The 21,695-nt window shown below is 32.2% G+C and overlaps 1 protein-coding gene across 2 annotated transcripts in view; it reads left to right on the top strand.

Annotated features, from left to right (window-relative positions):
* Positions 1-21,695, top strand: part of Spock3 (SPARC (osteonectin), cwcv and kazal like domains proteoglycan 3) — a 405,155-nt gene that overhangs the window by 138,014 nt on the left and 245,446 nt on the right. For both annotated transcript variants that reach the window (XM_078030963.1, XM_078030962.1), the window contains exon 3: positions 13,661-13,706. In XM_078030963.1, the coding sequence (XP_077887089.1) occupies positions 13,661-13,706 (46 nt within the window). The remainder of the gene's footprint in view (positions 1-13,660; positions 13,707-21,695) is intronic.

The raw sequence follows: 21,695 nt of genomic DNA, 5'->3' as shown, positions 1-21,695 counted from the left end.
GCCTCCATAGTTACTTGATTACGTCAGATACTGAGCTCCCATTGTGTTTTCTTTCATCTGTCTTTTAATTTGCTAGGATGTCTGCATGAAAGGTCATAACTTGCCAATTTTCAAGCCACAGCTCCTATGGCCTGTATTGTGACCTTGAGCATACCAAGGTGAAGCAGTTTTATCACTTTTTATGTAATTTAACACTTCACATGTAGCTATGTTATGTTGCTACCATTATTATCTCTCTATAGAGAACAGAGATTATGCCTATGTATGTGCTAGTGGATAAATGCTACCATGGTTCCTGGAATATAAATATATTAAATGAATGTTTGTTAAGTTAAAGACCATCCTTCCTTTCCTCTGCCCTCCTTTTCATCAGTCCTTCCTTTCTTTAATCCATTGATCTCTTCTCCACTTTTCTACTCTTTTTCTAAATGAGCTCACCTACAATCATGAAGCGCAGTAAATAATGAAACAATATATAAAATATATAATATATAAAATATTATATAAATATATAATTATATATATTATATAATTACATATTTATGTAAAATATTATATAAATATATAATATAAAATGGTTACTAATATTAATATTTTATTCCATAATAGTCAAATCTTATTTCACTTTGGGTTGAATGAAGATGAAAATGAGGAGTACAGAGCACCAATCAAACCAAACAGTACATACTAAACATTGGCAGTGATCCCCATTTCTTCATTTATATATATATATATATATATATATATATATATATATATATATATATAAACACATTATAAGTTCTATAACGTAGGGTGTATTCTTGTTTTATAAGCTTAAAACACATGAGGTATAGATGTTGGTTTTTTGTACACAAGATTATTTTAAAGAAAATAATTATCTTCAAAATGTTCTGGTAATTTTAGCTACTAGATGCAATTAGATGAGAACATCTCATTTCCTTATGAGTTCCATTTGTGCACACTTAATTTAGGCTATAGCTTTTTGACTGTAACCTGTCTGTGTCTGTGTGTGTGTGTGTTTCTACTGATGAGAAGACAGGGCAAAGTAAGCAATACACCTGAAGAATTGTGGAAAGTGGGCTAATATTAATATTAATATTAATATGCATGTATAGGAGAATTATTTTCCTTCCCAAAGTTATCTTTTCTAGTAAAAAATTAAATATTAGAAGAGTATCACTTTTTAAGACACACATATTATTTAGTGTCTTAATAAATATAAAATAAAATGAATGCTTTCTGGTAAAATTCATCCACATACATTCTTATTTTTAATCTTACCCTCAATTGATATATTTTTAATGCAATTTAAAATATTAATTCATTTATAGAGGTGTTTTACACAAAAATATCAGACAGTCAGATTTTTGTTTCTCTTATGTGAAGAATTAACTATGATATATCTATCATTGTTATGTTTCTAAAAGAATATGAATTAAAAAATTTTAATTATCAATTATTATTATTAAGAGAAATTAACTTAAAAATATTTCTAATTTTTGTTGCTGTTATCTGTTATCTGTTGTTGGTTCTGATTTCCTAATTATTTATATTTTCTATTATATGAAATAATTTAAAAAACTCAGCAAAGCAGATCCTAGCTCATTAGTATGCCTATGAAAATAAACTTTTAAGCATTTACCCTTAGTAAAAACCTACACAGTGAAGATAACTGAATTTAAAAATTAAAGGAAATGAGCAAGATTTGGAATCCCTTTCCTTGAAATGTTTGACAATTAAAACCATGATGTATTTTATGCCAAATGAGGAAGAATGGCTGCTTACCCTCTCTGATTATAAGCCTCTAGGATGTCCTCAAGTGATCTTCCCATGCTGTTACTCATGCCTTTTTGTTCCAAGTTTGAGCTGAATTAGGTGGCTTCCTTCTAAAAAAACCAATGCACTAGTGATGGCAAGCCATTCTGGAATTAGCTTGGGGAAAGACCATACTTTATATTACCAATTCTTTCTCATTTTGAGCTGCCTGGGAAGAGGCCAATGTGGCAAGGAAATGGAGCTGAATCAGTGAGGAACTGAAACCCTCAATCCAGGAGTCAATGAGAACACAATCCTACCCACAATGTGAAAAATCAGATGATGATCCTCCCTTTGGCATCTTTTAGTGGACACCTTAGTTTCAGTCTTGTAAGAGCCATAGAAGCAGCAGAATGCTCAAGTGTTTGATTTTCAGGAGCTAGATGGCAAATGTTTGTTTTTCCAAGATGCTAGATATTATTATGCAGCTATAGACAACTTCTTAAAAGAAGGCAATAGCTCGCTTCTACCAGTGCACAGAGAACCAAGTGGATTCCTGGGGACCACTTTTTACCTACTGTCTTTCATATAATCCTTTAATAATGATTGAAACATTCATCTTTGACTTTATGATACACTGGACTATCTTAAAAATTAGTGAGTTGAGTAATTTGGTAGTATTATTATTTCAATTTTTTAAATATATCTGAAACTGAAGCTTAAATATTGAAACAAACTTCAAGATATACCTAACCCTTTTTTTGGGGGGGGGGCTACTAAGGAATGAACTCAGGGGCACTGGACTACATCCCCAACCCTTTTTGTATTTTATTTAGATACAGGGTCTCAGTGAGTTGCTTAGCACCTCACTGTTACTGAGGCTGGCTTTGAACTTGCAATCCTCCTGCCTCAACCTCTCAAGCTTCTGGGATTACAGGTGTGCGCTATCGTGCCCAGTTTATACTTAAACTTTTAAGTTGGGCAGAGATTCAAGTTGAAAGTTGTTTGTCTATACACTGGAGAAGAGGAAGAAAATACAATAGCAACTGTGCATTAGAATCTTAGTTTATACATACATGTAGAAGTCAAATAATAGCAGCAGTGAAATTGATAAAAAATTTGTCTTACAAATAAAAATCAAACTCAATATGAACAAAACAACTTCAGTTTGTATCTAAAAATAGATGTACTCAAAAATGTATTGACAGGCATTAACACAATAAAGTTCTGAAAGGGAAATAATAAGAGCTCTCCTGTAAATATATCTTACGCACTACCCAACTGGTATAGAAGCTTAAAGAGTTTATTTTTGCTGCTAGAGGGAAAAAAAAACGAAGCCTAAGAATACATTCTTGACTCAATAATGAAATAACTAATGTATTTTATTTATTATGATCTCACATTCTAAAACAAAAAATAAATATTATTTTGCTTTCATTTATGATGACAATTTTTCTATATTTTATTTACTATTTAGTTCATATTTTGAATAGCACTTCATATTCATTAAATATAGGTGCTAATTGTTTTACTCAGTTTTTGTGTCACTGTGACCAAAATATCCAACAAGAACAACTTAGAAGAGATAAAGATTATTTGGTAAAGCTCATGGCTTTAGAAGTCTCAATATGTATGTGGCCAAATCCATTGCTCTGAGTATAATGTAAGGCAGCACAACATGGGGTAAAGATCCAGGGGAGAAAATCTATTCCCCTCATGGAAGCAAGCAAGGAAGCAGAGATAGGAAGGTAGAGGCTTTGGGAAAGATACATCTTTCTAGAACACACACCTAGTTACCCAACTTCTCCAATCATGCCCCACCTACCTATAGTTACCACTCAGTCTGTCCATTCAAACTAGGATGGACTAAATTAATTACAACTCTCATAATAGAATCATTTTACCTCTAAATAGTCTTTCATTAACAGGAGTTTTGAAAGACAACACATACCCAAACCATAGCATTTCAATCCTGGCCCTCTAAGTCCATCTCACATTGCCAAGTTACAAAAGTCCTATAATCCTAACAGATCTATTATGCCCAAGTCCAAAGTCTCTTCTGAGACTCAAGGCAAACTCTTGACTATAAGTTCCTGTAAAAAATCAAAACCAAATTATATATATTTAATATATACTTCCAGATAGAAAACATTCCCATTCAAAAAAAAAAAAAAAAGGAGAAATAGGGGCATATGAAGAAGGGATGTGGCCAATGCAAGACCACACATTTGCTAACTCTATATATAGCTTCTAGGATTAGTGGCTGTGAGATGTCATTTCCAAAGGGCTTGGGCATCCCTGACCCTTTGGCTTTCCCTAACACTTTGGCCCTGCTGGTTGTGGCATACATGAGCTTTATTTGAACCTAGTTCTCTCCACCGCTAGCATTTTTTTCTCACAAAAAGTTCATGTACCTCGCATTTCTTAATTCCTGGGGTCTCCTTTCCAGTATTGACTTCACCCTCACAGCTTCATGTATCATGCTCTTGGGAGAAGCCCTTAGGGACTTTGGCACTACTATAATTTGCATGTTTTCCATGAACCCCTAACTCTGGCACCCTGCATTATGACACAACCAGAACCACATCAATGATTGCAAATTTGTTGCCAACTTGTGCTATTCCTAAGCACCTTGGAATTATTGCTCCAGTGGCCTCTGATTGCCTATGTGGCTTAACATGGTAGAACAACTTCCTAAGCTGACCTTTGCAAGTATGGTGCCCCCATGGTATCTTCTCAAAGAATTTTTTTTTCTACTGTACTTTGGCATGTGAAGTAGATATGGTCTTGCAAATTTCTGAGAACCTCTAGGCATCTTTGGTAGTGTCTTTGTGAAAACTACTTAGCATCTCTTTAGGGGTTTAATCTCTTCAACAAGTATACTTTCCTTGGCCCTAGCTTTACATGCTCATTTCTGGATAAACTGCAAGTTTTTAAAAAATTTACCTCTGCTTTCCGCTCCAAATTCTCACAGTAAACTTGGTTAAAATCTGCCAGCAAAATCCATGCCACTATCTGGATGCTATGCTGCCTTGAAATTTCCTCTTCCAGATTAATTACTCCATTACTTTTAAGTTCTGCTTTCCACAAAGAACATGTAGACAAGTTCTTTGCTGGAATATAAAATGAGTGGTCTGTAGTCCAATTCTCAATTCCCCTTTGAAATCTCATGAATGCAGACCATATTCTTACTAGCATTGTAGTTTTCTGAGCTCCCACTAGAATTGTCCATTAAGCTCCTCTTACAACATTCTAAAGCTTTTATAACTTGTATTTCTCAACTTTTCAAAATTCCTCCTATAAAACTGCTCCGAATTCTTCCGAACCAATGGTCAGCTGAGTCACAATACCAACCCCATTTCCAAATACCAGTTTTTGTTTTAATCTGCTTTTGGTCACTGTGACCAAAATAGCAAACAAGAATAACTTAAAGGAGGCAAAGTTTATTTGGAACTCATTGTTTCAGAAGTCTCAGTCCATAGAGGCCCAAATCCATTGCTCTGCGCCCAAGGTGAGACAGCTTATCATGAGGCAAAATCTCAGTGGAGGGATGCTCCCTTTATGACATCAAGGAAACACAGAGGATGAGGGATGCAGGGAAGATGCATCCTTCCAGAGCACACCCCTAGTGACCCACCTCCTCCAGCTGTGCCCCAACTATCTACAGTTACAACCAATTCCAACTAGGATGGGCTGATTTGCCTCTGAACATTCTGGCATTAACACAGGAGCTTTGGGGAGAAAACTCCTATTTAGCCATAGTAGTTGTCATGCATTAAATATTTATATATTTATACATTTACTTTTACTTACATTTGATACAATTAGCATTCTTATATTGATCTATTTAATATTAAGAAGAGATTCAAAACTTAGCAGTTATATACATCAAAAATCCTATTATAAATACCAAAAGAATATAAAATAAAGAGATATAGCTATTGTTATTTGCTCCAATAACTAAACAATAAAAGGTTTTATTAACTAATCAGAGAAGTATTCTGGGATAACAGATAATTTTCTAGAGTTAAGAGGCATTTTACTTCAACTTCACCTTTGATTCTCATTTTAAATTGAGGATCATGAAATTGCAGAATACACATTTGCAAACATGCCTCATTTTTTTGTATAATGTATAACAAAGATCTGTAGAATCAAATTCTTTCTAGACTCCATATGATACATATAGGACAAATTTCTTGTCCTGAAAATATGCTCAATTTTTGTCTGGGTTACATCCAATACTAGATAGTATACTGATGGTAAAAAAAAAAAAGGGAAATTAAATACTTGGAAAATTTATAGGTCCGAAGATTTGAGTATTGAATCATATAGATTCAGAACATTAAACATTACCTCATAATATTGTTTCCTCTGTGAAAATAGAGAAGGTTTATATTAAGTAATATTTTCTTGCCTTTAATAAGCCTTTTTTTTAAATGGGGATAGAATGGTTTAGAACAGGTCTTGTCAGTAAAAGAAGAGAGTATTTCAAGTTTTGCAGGTTTCTGCTGCGAAAAGTGCCACAAGTAGATTAGCCAGTCTGTGAAAGAATGGGTGTGACTGTTCCAATAAAATGATAGTCCTGTCCCACTGGCTATAGTTTATGACCTGTGTGATATAATGGAATGGTTAAGCATATGGATTCTGGACTATGTTTCTGGGGTTTAAATCCCACCTCTACTTATAACAAGTTATATATTTTTGCAAATTTTTTAATGTCTCTTTGTTTCACTTTTAATCTGTAGAATGGGCATGATATAAGAATCATTTCCCTCTTACAGATACTAGGAACAAAGTGCTTAGAACAGTTTCTGTATAGAATAGTGAGCAATAACTTCAAGTCACTGTTCTTCTGTTTCTTTATACACACAAGTGTCCTTATAGATATGATGAAGATTCCCAATATCCAAATGTCATTATTTTATCTATCAAGGCAAAGTTTCTTTTTTTGTCTCTCTCTCATGTAAAAGGATCACAGGTTTTGCATATCAATATAAGAGCAACCAGTCTATATCTCCATATATTCAGAGGGATTATTACCTCAATTTACATAGATTTTCAGAGACAATTGAGGAATTGTCCCAATGGCACTATTCTTTCCACACAAATTTATTTTATTTATGTGTTTAGTCTGTGGTGAGTCAGGGAGCATAAACTATAATCTAAAAATAAAATGTTCACAAAAGCGTTATAAATGAGTTCTTTTGGATTCTAGGACACCACATGGAAAAAAAGTGAGTGCTACCAGGGATGTAAATGTGACCCTTGGGGACCTGAAACAGATAATTTGTCTCATAAAGATAATTCCTTTACACTCAGATAAAGCTTTACTTACTCAATCTTCTGATTAAGTCATGTGTTAAGTATTTCACACAGAAGAGTTTCGTCTTTTGTGAAATTTATTGGATAAACTATTATGGTAGCCATTTTTTTTCCACAATAGGGTGACATGTGTAAATGAGGCTGTTGTAATATATAACACCTATCCAAAAAAAAAAAAAAAAAAAAACCCCGATTTCCACTGCTATTTTGTAGCTTAAAAACTAGTAGTGAGTGCCTCATGATATAGCTGAGCTGTTGAATTATAGCACAGTAGTTTTAATATGGAAAATCTAAAGTTCTGTACAAAAGTGTTTGGGCAATTATAATCACAAAATACAGAAATTCCAGGGAAGCTTCACCCACCCCCTCAGCACAGATGCACCCAATCATCATATATTTATTTCTGAATACATATGAGAAGATTAAAAAAGTATTTGTCAATAAGTAGAATAATAGATTGTTATATTTTTCTTTGATTCTGGAAATTTGAATAAAAACTATACTGGTTGTAGAAAGTTTAAAAATCAAGGAGTTTTTCTGTCCTTAGTATTTTTCCCAAATATCCATATTCTGCTTCTTGGGAAAAAAACAGGATCTTTTACTGTGAAACTTCTGGGAAGACTAAAAGCCAGAAACACTCTACCTGGTTTACTATGTCCTAAATGAGGGGAATTAGAAAATAGGACCCATTTTGTCTTTTCTGGGCTTGTGGAGAAAGGAATTGGGCAGTAGTAGTGATTGTTCAGAAGCAAGACTTAACCAAATGGAGTCCATTGGGTCAAGCTTGGGAAATTTGAGAAGTAAGAGAATTGGATTCAGGGTACTCAATAGGAGTAGAGGACAAATGAAAAGTCCAATAGAAACTGAGTCCGTGAATGAGGAGGACAATCCTAGAGAATTATGAGCATAGCACAGACTGATATTCGTATTCAGACTCAAGTTGCTGAATGATTTCTCCGAATTTGATATGACTTTGAAAGACAAAGGAGGTGATACTTTATGTATACTTGACTTCACAAATTGGGGGTGAGGTCACATTGAGAGTACCAAAAAGTTGTTTTCCTACAACTTAGTCTATATGTAATAATCTTCCTCCAAACACACACCAAATATTTTATTAAAAATTCCATTTTCATATAATATAAGTTAATAAAAATATTCAATTCTAATGTAATTATTAGTGAAAATTACTAGACTGTTTATAATTAGCTAGAAACTATACTGATTACCTGACATCCATTATCTAATTTAATATTTATACACCTAAAGAACGTTATAGGTAATTTCAATTTTCAGTAAAGAAAACTTAACTGTGAGAGTTGAAATATCAGATTATATAGGGTTAAAACCTAGACTTCTCAACTCCCCAAACCTCCCTCTTGTCCATGATATCTTATACAGTCTTTGTTTTTGTTTATAATTTTTAGCATTCTGATGCATTAAGTGAAATGATTCAGTTGAAAATTTTACGGAGATAATTCACCTGTAAATCTCCTTAATTATTCATTCTCTCATTTTTGTAAATTTTTACTTTTCTTCTTGCTAACTCATTTGCAATTGGAGTTAATTTTTCTATTAATGAGATCACTGATTAATAAAAGAAAACCTTGCTTTTGGAGGTATCCATTTTTGCAAAAAAGTAAAAAAAAATGACACTTTAATAGTGCATGTTTCCTGAAATATAATTTAAAAGTTTTGATATAAAATACTTCTGAGTAAACAATACAGTATTAGTGGGATTCTATAAATTAGAAGAAACACTATGACAATGTTTATAAGAAACTACATTATTTCTCAGTGTAGTATGTAGTTGATGTCATTACATTATGGGAGAATTTATTGCGAATATGCACATTCCAATAATAAAGTGTCAATATACATAGTTGGTAGTATAATAGCTGAATATATTTCTTTACTTTGTCTTTCAGACTAAGTTTTTTAGGTTTCTAGAATCCTACATAAGGTATTTTTAAGAATCTTTAAATAAATATTATCAATCTTTTGTTACATAATTCTTTTGCAAAGCTACATTTGTTAAAATTTATCTACTCTGTGTGATGCCTCATATGAATCATAAAATGTTATTTCAATAGTATTTAAATGTTATAGACAGTGAAATTAATCTCTGTAATCAACCTGTTTATTTAGTACATACATTTATTTATGTATTAACATCTATACATTTAATATATGTAAATATATGTGTATATTTGTGATACATCTATCTATCTATCTATCTATCTATCTATCTATCTATCTATATATATATATATATCTGCACATACACACATACATACCCACACATGAGGAAATTATATGCTCCACCTAGAACCACATTAACAGATTTGTTTGCAATATGTATATGCTGTATCAAAAATAGCTACTATTGGATAATCATCAGTTTGACATATTTTATTTTCAAAGTGTGATTTCAAAAATATTAACTTTTGTTTCATTTTGTGATTATGTAGTAATCATTCTACAGCTTAAACATACTTTATAGAAGTTTCTTAGTACAAACTGTAAGGTAGTTATGAAAATCTAAGACAACATTGTGTCCAGTAGACTCCAATAGTGTCTCTGTTTACTATTGTCTGATGCTTTCTTAGCAATTTCTAATCAAATATTTACTTCAGTAAAATTTTATTCCCCTACAGCTCTTAATAGCCACTGAAGCAGCTTGAATGACATAATCAAACACAGTTAACATGATGCGTAATCGTTACATTTTTATTCGAATCTCTAGACGTTAATGGCGCTCTTGGGTATCAAGATTCTCCTGTTCCCAATTGATCATGTATCAAAATCCGTCCAGATGCCTAACAATCCTGACCTAGTATCATGCCAATCTCCATAATTCCTTTAGACAATAAGACAGCTTATCTCAGTACGGAAGTAATAATGTGGACACAAATGAACCAAATAATTGATTATTGAGTAGAAACCTATCATTTTGACCCTTTTCACTTATTTATAACCAGTTACTATAATAGGAAACTAGTTCTCATATGAGTATACTGTTTACTCCTTCTGGTCACCTTCTCAAATACTTTATTTTCTATTGATAAGAAAACAAAAATGTAATAAAATGTTTATTTATTGTGTTCATAATAGCAGAATATTATAAATAATACAAAGGCCTCAAATATTAAATATAGAATAATATATATTCTCTTATTAAATATAGAATATTAAATTCTATAGTCTCCATAGTTCACTAGTGTAAGCTTTTAAAAAGGAATGACAAGAATCCAGATGGGACTGTCAAATCACTCAGGCTGGGATATAGCTATCTAAAACCTAAATTTTTACAGTTGGGGGCATTTCTTTCAATTGTTTTCTAAATCTTATTTATGACACATGAGGTCACAAATAAATGATAGTAACTCCAACACCATGTTATATGTAACTATTGAATATTTTGAAAAAAATAGTCATATCAATGCAAAATGGTAAAAAAAATGGATATGAAATTGAATATATAACATGATCCCAACACTATAAAACATTTGTTAGTGGTAGCAGTCCTCTGTTGTAGGATCTCTTGATTAATTGATTTTTCTGTATTTTTTAATAACTTTACACTAGTGGTCCTCAAATGAGTGATATTTTCCCCCTAGAGGACATTTGGGAATATCTGCTGAAATTTCTGTTTGTTGCAACTGGGGGGGGGGAGAATTCCTACTGGTATTTCATGAGTAGATGATTAGGATACTGATAAACATCCTACAATAAATAGGACAGTCTCCTTGTCCCCATCAAAACAAGGAATTTCTGGTGTGAAATACCAGTAATGTCAAAGTTGAGAAAATGTGCAATACATTAAATATATATTTTATTTAAAACTAGAAAAAAGACATAGCACTAAACATACAAAGAAAAACAGTTTAAATAGTATACATATCAAATGTGCTTAGGCCAATTATGTTTTGTGAAAAATTATCAATCATATTTACTCAAGCAAAAGAAATCAGCAAGAGTATAGTATAATAGTAAATATATTAAATTCTATAGTCTCTGAGGTTCACTAGTATAAGATTTTAAATATGAACAACAAGAATCCAGCTGTTACTGTTGAGTCATTTAGGTTGGATTGTAGTTGTTGAAAACCTAAATTTCTGCAGTTGGGGTCATTTCTTTCAGTTGTTTTCTAAATCTCTAACTGGTTTATTTGGTATCTAAATTGAAGCCTGTGAACAACCAATTTTCACACAAAACTTTTTGAAACAAAAGAAATTATGCCTGAATGAACACTTATGTAAAAAATTCTTTTATTTCTCATTCTGGCAAAATTCCTAAGATTTAATGAAGTGAAACCATTTAAAAAAAATGTCTATCAAGTGAGAACACAAAGAATATGTCCAAAAAATAACCTAGTAGACTAACTACTTTGCTTTTGCATATAATGGTCAGGCTTCAATGTTGCCCTTGACAAAACTAAAATTATCAGGCTCCTGTTTCTCATTTGATTGTAGATTTTTGTAAGACTGTGGTCCCATAATAAACAAAAGTGATAGTGTTATTCTGAAGGAAGTTAATTAAATGTGATTGAGGTTAAATTTTACCATCACATTCTTTTAAAATGCACTTTCACGTTAGAGGAATGCATGGATGTTTTACAAAGTGGAAAACCTACAGGATTTTGTTGGCAGTTATGATAGTGGTGTTCAATGGTTCTGTCCAGAGACCCTAAGGAAGATGAACTGTGCTCTTCAAAGCATCTACTAAGTGTGAACAACTACTCTATGCCAGATATTGTGCTGGTATTTTGCATATTTTATGACTATTCCCCAGAGCACCCCACTAAGTAGGAATTATTTTTTCCCCTTCAGTCACGAGGGCTTGAAGTCTATATCATCACTTTTCCTAAAGTGATTCAGCTCATGATTCAGCAAAAATTCAGATGGAGTTGACCTATCTGCAGGTCTGTTACTCATGTGCTCCTGTCTAGCTTCTGTTTGGCTTCAGGAAAGACAAAGATGTCTAAGCCCTCTCCCTGCTGGAATGAATGATAATTGTCATTCCAAACAGTAAGATGGAATTCAAAACAAAAAATGATATTCCATGAGTGTGTTATGGTCCTCAGATTAAGCTCTGGAACACTTAGTGGAGCAATTTAATTTGTAAGTTGAGTTTTCCAAGAATCCTATCATGTTATGATTGTTTTTAGATAGAGATTTTTTAAAGAGATTAAACAATCAATGTTTATTTAATTATCCAGTGGCATTATCCTCCCTTAATCTAATCCTGGATACTTTAGTGAAAAATATATTATTTTAGATTGCCGTCATTTGCCCTACTCTTATTATAACCCTATCTTAACTTAAAAGACTACAAAGATGTTTTTATGCTATTTCTTCTGACTTACTTTTCTTTTTTCTTTCATTTAAAGTAGGTGGGTGGAGTACAGAAGGTAGTGGGGAACAGTTATTCACAGTAATAAAAATCTTTGGAAACACACTTTTATTTTTTTTTAAAGTAGAGAATGGTGTTTATTTCAATGACTAAAATCTGTGCTTTCTTTCTATTATAAACTGGAGAACATTAAAAAAATAGGACAGGAAAAAGAGTCAAAGAATTTGCTTGGCCTTTTTAGATTCACCAAGTTCTGTAGTTTTTCAGCTAAAATGACTTGAATGAGTCCAAGAGTATGAAGCTAGGAAATTTTTTAACCTCACCAGGATATGATCCACCTTTTTATTCCAGATGAGTGAAAACAGTATATTAATTTAAACTATGAATTTTTAAATCTACAATGAAAAATAGTACAAATGAAGCACTTTTATTTTTCTTAAGGCTTTTAGAGTAATGAAGACAAGAAGTAAGATAGGTTTAGTCCATTTGGCTTTGGTTTTTTGCTCTTTTTAGTGTACATTGCCCTAGTTTTGTGTGGCACAGTTATTTTTACTAAGTGTACAGTAAATATATTGCATCGGTTCTTTTCCATATTAAAGATTTAAACTTTAGCCAGGATTTAATTAGGTGTGCATTTTTTTTTCAATTTCCCAATTGCATTTTGATGAACTCCTTAGATATTCAATTAACATGTGAATGATTTGCAGAAAGTATTTATACTCTGTGGGCTACTGCAAAAATCACTTGATATTTTCCTTGCTATATTAATGGTTCCATTTACTATTGTACTAGTGGGAAATGAAGTTGTATAATTGGAAACTGGTAAGATACTTTATAGTTTATTAGCTTACAATAATTATCCGCATGTTATATTACACATTGAATTGCAATTGAAATTAGTGCATTATGATATTTAGAAGTGACAACCAAAAAAAAATAGTTTAAATGTTATAGTAGCCATTGACTTGCAATTAAAATGAGCACATTTAGTGAAAAACTTTTCTGTAATTTGTAAACAATGTGTTCCTTTTTGATAACTCTTCTTTTTCTCTTGTTCCTTTTTTTATTTTAATTTTATTTATTTTTATAATTTGCTGCTTGCCATTACAGGAAGTAGAGGTTTGTATACAGCTTCTGTTTCTTATTTTATTTTTAGATTTTATATAAATCCTTACATTTTAATTACTCATATACACTCAATTCACATTATTTTCCTCCTTAGGATGATTATTTCCGCACTTGGAGTCCAGGAAAACCCTTCGATCAGGGTAAGAATTTAATTATTTAAAATAAAACCTTTATTCATAATCACTATAGTTTAAAAATGATATTTATTGTCTGGCTAGACTTTAAGATATTAAATAAGAAAACTTACATAAATGAAAAAAGTATGCATCAATTATGTTTACTTCAGTATAATATAGTTAGTTAGAAATAAGCTAATTGCATATCATGTTTATGTCAGGATATCTTTTATTTTTAGATGCATGTTTTAGATTACTGATTTGAGTTTTTGAACTTTACCATTTCCATTTTTACTACTTGACATAAGTCATTTCATCTTGTTTCCAAGTGCCTGCACTGTGCAATAAATTTATTCGTACAAAATTTCAAAAAAAGTGGCTTTTCTTTCTCTTTTCTGTTAATACAAAATATCATCTAAAACAGAGAGCACTGGTAATAAGATACGACTGAGATCTTAGCAAGACCCAAAAGGAAGAGCTTTATATTAAATTAAGTAAGATCTGTCCATTCCTGTAAACAGAGCTTGCAGTTCTGGCTAACTCACCTTTATAAGGAAAAACAGGACAAATGGATGGTAATGGAAGTGCCTCTACATGTGCAATGAGAATGGAAACATCATATTCAATGAATTATAATTAAATAAGTCAATAAAGCGATTTGTTTACTAGACTTTTATGATACAAGATCTCAGAATTTTCCCTTTAAAGTTTAAACAACAAAAACAATTCTGCTTTACACTGGCTATCATATTCTTGCAAAGATAATACTCTATGAAATAGTACCACATATGTATTAATCAGTTTTATGTTACTATAATGACATGCCTGAGATGATTAGATTATAAAGGGACAAGGTTTATTTTGGCTTATGTTTCCAGTTCAGCATTGAGTGGGCTCTTTCCCTGGGCATCTGGTGAGAGCAGTACATCAAGGCAGAAATACATATTGGAGTAAACTGCTAACATCAGGAGATAGGAAACAAAAAGTAGAGAAAGGAAACCAGGGTTTTACAATCTCCTTCCAGAGCACACCCTCATTGACCTAAGGACTTCCCAATAGTTCCACCTGCTAAAGGTTCTATACCTCCCAGTAGCTAGGGACTAAGCCTTTAATCCATGAAACTCTAGAGGATATTTAACATCCAGACCACTGCAAAATATAATTAGATATCTGTTAAGAATATGTAGGTAAGTGATTAAATGATTTATTCATAATGCATTATTAACAGGAGTTTAGTGTTTTTGCCATGCCTACAAATTTTTGACTTAATATTTGGGATGAATGTTCTAAATCCAGCAGATATGAATGAGAAGCAACCTGCATGGACCTAGATAGAGATTGTCATCACATTGACATTATTTTGAAGTTGGAAACAGTTGTGCACATTCAATCCCCATTTTAAAATTAGTTTCTTATATAATTCATGCTATTTCATTATTATTATCTCATGTTATTATTTGAGGAATCTGCATTATACAATGCTAAAAAATTAATTTTGACTTGGGTTGGCAATAAGTCAAGCCATTGTACTAAACGACAAGCAATGCATTTATGTAGTTTCTTGGGAAATGAATTTTTATTATACAATCATAAACCTAGAAAACTGGTAGTAATCTATAAAATAGATGTTGACACTTAAATTTGCCATACTTGGTGCATCCAGTTATAAGAAAGATGATTTGAGTTTTTTCTTTCTTCATGTAACAATGTGTTGAATTATGACTTATCTTTCATGTACTAAAATATGATTTCTACAGAGGAGACTACTAAAACCAGATATAACACTGGTATACTTTAATTTTCAAAGAAGCTTTTAGCTACCAACTTGTCACATTGTTGTATTTATTAGACAGAGAAATGCACATGATATGATAATACCTAATGTTTATGAACAGTACTCAATATTTATAATTACTGTTTTTGATACATGTTAGCATACTTAATCAGAATTACCCTACAAGGTAGATGAGAAACTTAAGGTCTCAAGTACATTAAGTACTTGCCCAGGTGTTATACCTACCAAGGGCAGAGTCAGGATTTGGGTTTAGACAGTCTGATCTCTGAACCCTTGAAACCCCATTCTCAACTATTATGTTACTGACATGCAGAAAACACGAAAACAAAATGATGGCCTAATAATTGTGTATGTTATTAACATATAGGAATCATACATATTAACACGGTTTGATGTGATATTTCCATACATATCCATATAACACGAACTGATCAGATCCAACAATTCGTTTTTTCTTACCCTCTTCTCCACAATTATGCTTCTTTTCATCAATTGCATTTCCATTTTGCCTTGTTTTTTTCTTTTTTCTTTTTTTTTAGCCACTAATATAATAAGAGTGTTGGGAAACTATAATGGTTTCAAGTGTTTAAGTAATTTTGATGATGGTAATTCTGCAGCAAAATAAAACATACTGATGCCAAAAATAAATTGCTTTGGATTTCTCTGTGTTGAATTTTCTGTGCTATTACTTCTCTTCATTAGTGTGGTTAATCATGAGTTGACACAACAGAACCAACTGAAAAATAGTTTTAATGAGGACATGCATCTTCTTGAATAAGGCATACAAATTCTATCTTTACTATGACAAACTGAAGGGGAAGTTTTTATACATGAGCTTGGAGCACTCGCATGGTACATATTTTAAATAATTTAGTAAATGCTTTGGATATAGATGCTGTAGCTTTTACGAATAAATATTCACCTTTCCCCTCCCCACTTTACGGTGTTAACCCCATTTTTGTTGTTGTTGTTGTTGTTGCATGGGTTAATAAGGGGTATTACAGAGAAATCAGTGAAAATTTATTTGCAGTTTCTAACAGTTGTTCAGAGAATATTTTTGGATATAAGTACTGGCTCTACTTTGTACCTACCTGGGTGTGAACTATAATTAATAGATTAATAATCAAGAAGCTGAATGCAAACAGATATCACTATTTCAGAATAAATCTGTTTCATATTATTGATGCATGCCTCCTGCTCTTATAGATTTCTGGGATGTGGAACTAGGGACAGGAAGTGTAGCTGTGCCTTAGGTGAGCATTTGGAGTTTAATTATGTGCTAAACTTCTAAACAAGGACCTCTCCAAGAAGGGAAAACTGACTTCTATTGGTCCATTGGTATGCATTTAATTCAACAAAAGTTCATTATGAGGAAGAAGGTAAGAAAACTCAAGGTGCTAAAAATCAAATCAGAAGAGAGACAGAAGCCTGGACAGTTTACTTTGTATTTAGATGAGCAATTTCTTCAAGGATCAAAGGAGGGTTGGGTATGAAGAAAAGTCCCGCTGTGTGTGGAAGGGCAGTTGTGTGCTTAGCCATAAACTTACTCATTGTTTTGATCTTTCAGGATCAATTTGGGGAGAATTATCTTCCTTTTTTCCCCCCATCCATTTGCAAAATGTCCTCCATATAACAATCACAGCCTGATGTGTTGCGCCTCTGCAATCAATCTCTGGCTCAAAGCAAAAGCCACTGAGATTTCATCTGGAGCTTTTGTTTCCTTCAGTGAACAAAGCTGTTCATAGTATAATGGCTGTAATTATTTCCGAAATTAAAGAGACTAGTGACTAAGGAAATGCACCCCCAATTTATCTTCCTCTTCTTAAAATGCAGTGCCATGCTCAAGATACAGGTTATATAGATTAGAAATTATAGGCAATGACTCTGTCTCCTTTGCCTCAGAGTTTCCTTTTTTATTCGTTTCCCATGTTCTTAGATGGTATTTATTGACAGGACCCTGAAACAATAGCAAGGTCTGATCCATGCTTCACAATAGAGGCATAGTGGTATCACAATGCTGCTTTGTTTATGAGTGTTGGGCCTTTGGGCATTTTTCTAGTGGAAAAATTGGTATTCTCAAAATTGAAATTCAATCAGAGTAATATGATGCAATGATGATTACATTATTTTCTAAAAGAAGTATTTTCAAGTATTTTAAAAATGTAAATTCTGAACCATTATTTGATCTGAATCATTATTTGATCAAGCCAAATCAATTGATTTAGGATTTTTGTATCATTTTGGACAAATCCCTTCTTGGCATTCAAATGATAAGAGATATATCAATTTATGTAGTATGTAGGTCATATTGCATGTTGGCAAACTTTGGGTCATAGAAGGCCTCTGAATTTCTAAGGTAGATGTACTGTTAAATTATATTCAACCTAGAAACCAACATTGTATACTCAATTATTCTGTCAGATTTGGTACATAAGAACTGCACAGGATTTCTAAATGAGATATTTATTTCCTCTTCTTATCCATTTCTGACTTCTTTATGCATTGGTGACATTTAATTTGTTTTGCACCTTGGTCTATAGAATATAGCAACCCAGAGTCTTAGATTGTTTTGGCCTATGCCAAATAGTGGTACCATCTCCATACAACCATAAAGATTGTATAGAGATCTGATTTGTTTTTTTTTAGTTGCTGTTGTTGTTTTTAGTGCCCAGATTTAAACCCAATGCATCCCACATGCTAAAGGAAAGTGCTGTACTACTGAGCTCAATCCCTATCCCGAGATATGTATTTTTAATGTATCAGATTAAATCAAAATTAATAATACTTTATTTGGTTCATATCATAGCAGCCTACATGGGTGTGCAAAAGGAAGATTATATTTATTTCTTTTTGGTGATTATGTAAGTTACTAAATTTTGAATCAAATTTATATAGCAAGGGTTTGCTCAAATTCACTTCAAAGCTATTAAATGATATATGGAATAATATTTTAAAAATCACTTACTTATGTATTAGGGTATTGTTGTTTTACATAGTTGTGGGATTCATTTTTTCATAATTATGGATTTATATAACATAATTAGCACCATTTTAATCCCCAGTACTATTCCTTCCCTCCTCTCCTCCCTCTCCTAACTGCATTCATCTACTCTAGTGGTTTTACTTCTATTAATTTTTAATTTGTGCATCAGAGTTTTATATAAAAGTGGATATCATTGTGACATATTCCTATATGCTCATGGCGTATTTGCTCAATTTTATTCCTCAGTTTCTCCCCTTTCCCATCCCTCTTCTGTCCCCCTTGGTCCCCTTCCTATTCTCCATTACTCTCCTTTCTATTTTCATGACATCCTCTATTTTGCTTTACTACCTTATTTCTCTCTAGCTTCTGTATATGAGAGAAAACATCTTTACCTCAAACCTTGTTAATGAAGCAAAGTCAATAATAAGTATTTTTAAATAAGTATTCCACATATAAAGTCAGAGTTTAATAGAAACCCTTCACTGACCAAAGAAGTGGTCCTCAGTCATAGATGTATATGATATTTATTGCAGTTGTTTAAAAATTTTTTTCAGTGTGATGTATTAATATATTTATATATTTTATAAGAGGCAAAGTCTGGGAACTTGGCACATGTTTGTATTTGTGTTTGATTTGTTTTGGATTTTTTGCTTTTTAAAAATTTTAGTCAAACATACAAAAGACAAAATTTACCATTTTTACAATTTCTAAATGTATTGTTCAGATATATTCTTAATGTTGTGCAATCCTCACCACCATCCTTCTCCAGAACTCTTTATACCTTTCCATTCATATGTATCATCAGTGTTAACTGGTAGAGACTTTTAGTTTATACACTACCTTTCCATTCTCCCCACCCAAAATTCCTTGGAAATCAGCATTCCATTCTCCTGTTTCTTTGAATTTGACTCTACTATGTATCTTACATAAGTGAAATTATTCAGTGTTTGTTCTCTCATGACCGAATTATTTTGTTTAACCCTGTGTCTTCAAGACTCATAAGGATGAATAATATTCCATTGTATGTGTATACTATGTTTTGTTTATCCATTCACCCACTCACTGATCAATGCTTGAGTTGCTTCTACCTTTACACTATTTTGAACAATGATATTAAGAATATCTGAATCCAAATATTTGGAATCTTTGCTTTCAATTCTTTTGAGCATATACCCAAGAGTGGTACTGCTGGATCATATGGTAATTCTGTTCATTTGAGTAACCACCATACTACTACTCTCCATAGCTGCTCTACCATGTTACCATGCACCTAGTAATGTACAAGTGATTCAATATTTTTTAAAAGTCTAATATTTTGATATACATTTTATTATAATTTTCTAAAGGAAGCAAGGTATAAGAAGGCCATAAATTTCTACAAAACATATTTTAACCACAACTTGTTTTTTTTTAAATTTAGTTATAATGATTATGGGAAGAAAATGTAAAGATGATAGGACTCACCAGTGAGGACAAATATTAAGATGCCAATAGAAAAAAAAATGCAGTCTATCAAAGTTAAAACAGAAAATTTTAGAGTTTTGAAGTTAAACTTAATGTAGTATTATGTGAGTTCAAAGATGTCATAAACCAACCAGTACAAAATTTCCAATATAAAAAGCTCTTTGTAAGTTTATATTATGCATATTTCCTGATGAATTAAATTGGGAAGTTCACACAATGATTTCAGAGGCATAGTTTGGCCTTTATTTTGGATAAAGACAAGAACTTCTGAAAACTATATGAATTTACTACTAGCTATATAATAGCATTCTGCCTGATTGAATTATTAGAATCTATCTTTACTGAAAAGAAAAATAATATATTTTCTGATTTTTAAAGCTGTAACTTATTATTCAGTGTGACTTTGCCCAATTCCATTAGTTTTACAATTACCATATTTTAAATTACTTCTTAGGTGTTACATGCAGTTAAATGTATGGAAAATATTTCACCTATGAAACTTAAATTTTATTTTCTTCATGATGATTTTTCTTATGATTGTAAATGCACATTGCCTTCTTTTAAAAAAAAATTACTATGCTTATAACCAAGAACAATAGGTTCAGAATTCACTTTCACTTTGATTTGTGAGAGTTCATGTGCCTTCTTCATTGAGATCATGAGCTCCTCAAAACCCAGGCACATATTGGTGGCCATATGTTTCCTACATCATATGTTACCAAAGGAAAATATTTTATACTTTGTACTAGAGTCATATTTAGACATTTATCTTTTCCCATCTTGTTTTTGAGTCCTTGCTTATGTCTCCCAGCTGCATCTTTGTCATTTGATGTCTGGTTTTAATGATCAGTGTCTCTTAACGCTACTATTTATTTCATGCTTATGGTGTGCAATTATCTGACAATAAACTAAATTTTAAAAATAAATACGTAAGATTGCAGAAACACAAGAACGATAAAAAGGAACCAAAGAAATATTTGAAATAATAACGGAATTTCCAAAGGAAGCTCATAGAGTACTCATCAAGACAAATGACAGAAAAATAACACCTAGACACGTCCTTAGTGAGTTTCAAAAATAAATAAATAAAACAAGCAAAAATATCGAAAGAAGAAGAAAAAACCCTACATTACCTATAGAGGAGATAGTGGATAAGAATCATATCTGTCTTTTAAAAAAAACACAAAATCAAGAAGAGAGTGGAATCAGATCATTAGTGTTAAAAGAAAAAAAAAAACAGCAAACCAGTTATCTGTGTCCTCTGAAATTATCCTTCAAATTTGAAAAAGAAATACAGACAGGCAAAACTAATGAACGGAATTGGCAGCAGACATTCCTTGCAAGAAATATTTAAAGATCAAATATTTAAAGATCAAATTCTTGGGGACTCAGAAGATGGCGATGTAGAGGAAGCTGCATTCCAAGCTGCGCCATGGCGTGAGACCAAAGTAATGGGCATACAGATTCTCAGTGAGGAAGGTCAAAGAGGGATATTGCTAAAATTTAATATTGGACACTCAAAAGAGATTAGAAACTCCAAAATGTAAGTACAATAAACCAAGAAGAATTAAAATATCTAAGCCTACCCAGCAGCTCTTAGTGCAGATTCATTATAGACAAAGGGAGGGGAGCATAGTCATGGTACAAACAAATCTGAGATGAAAAACACTCCTTAATCTAAACTGACCCAGAGACTATACTACTTGCCAGTGCTTGAAAATCAAGGTCTGTACCTCATCCTGCTGAGGAGAGCTGAGGTGAGAGCCATCTT

Source organism: Ictidomys tridecemlineatus, chromosome 14 (genome assembly GCF_052094955.1).
Source record: "Ictidomys tridecemlineatus isolate mIctTri1 chromosome 14, mIctTri1.hap1, whole genome shotgun sequence".
NCBI classification, from domain to species: Eukaryota; Metazoa; Chordata; class Mammalia; order Rodentia; family Sciuridae; genus Ictidomys; species Ictidomys tridecemlineatus.
The sequence above is the reverse complement of the archived record's forward strand: the minus strand, read 5'-3'. Positions and strand labels throughout refer to the sequence as shown.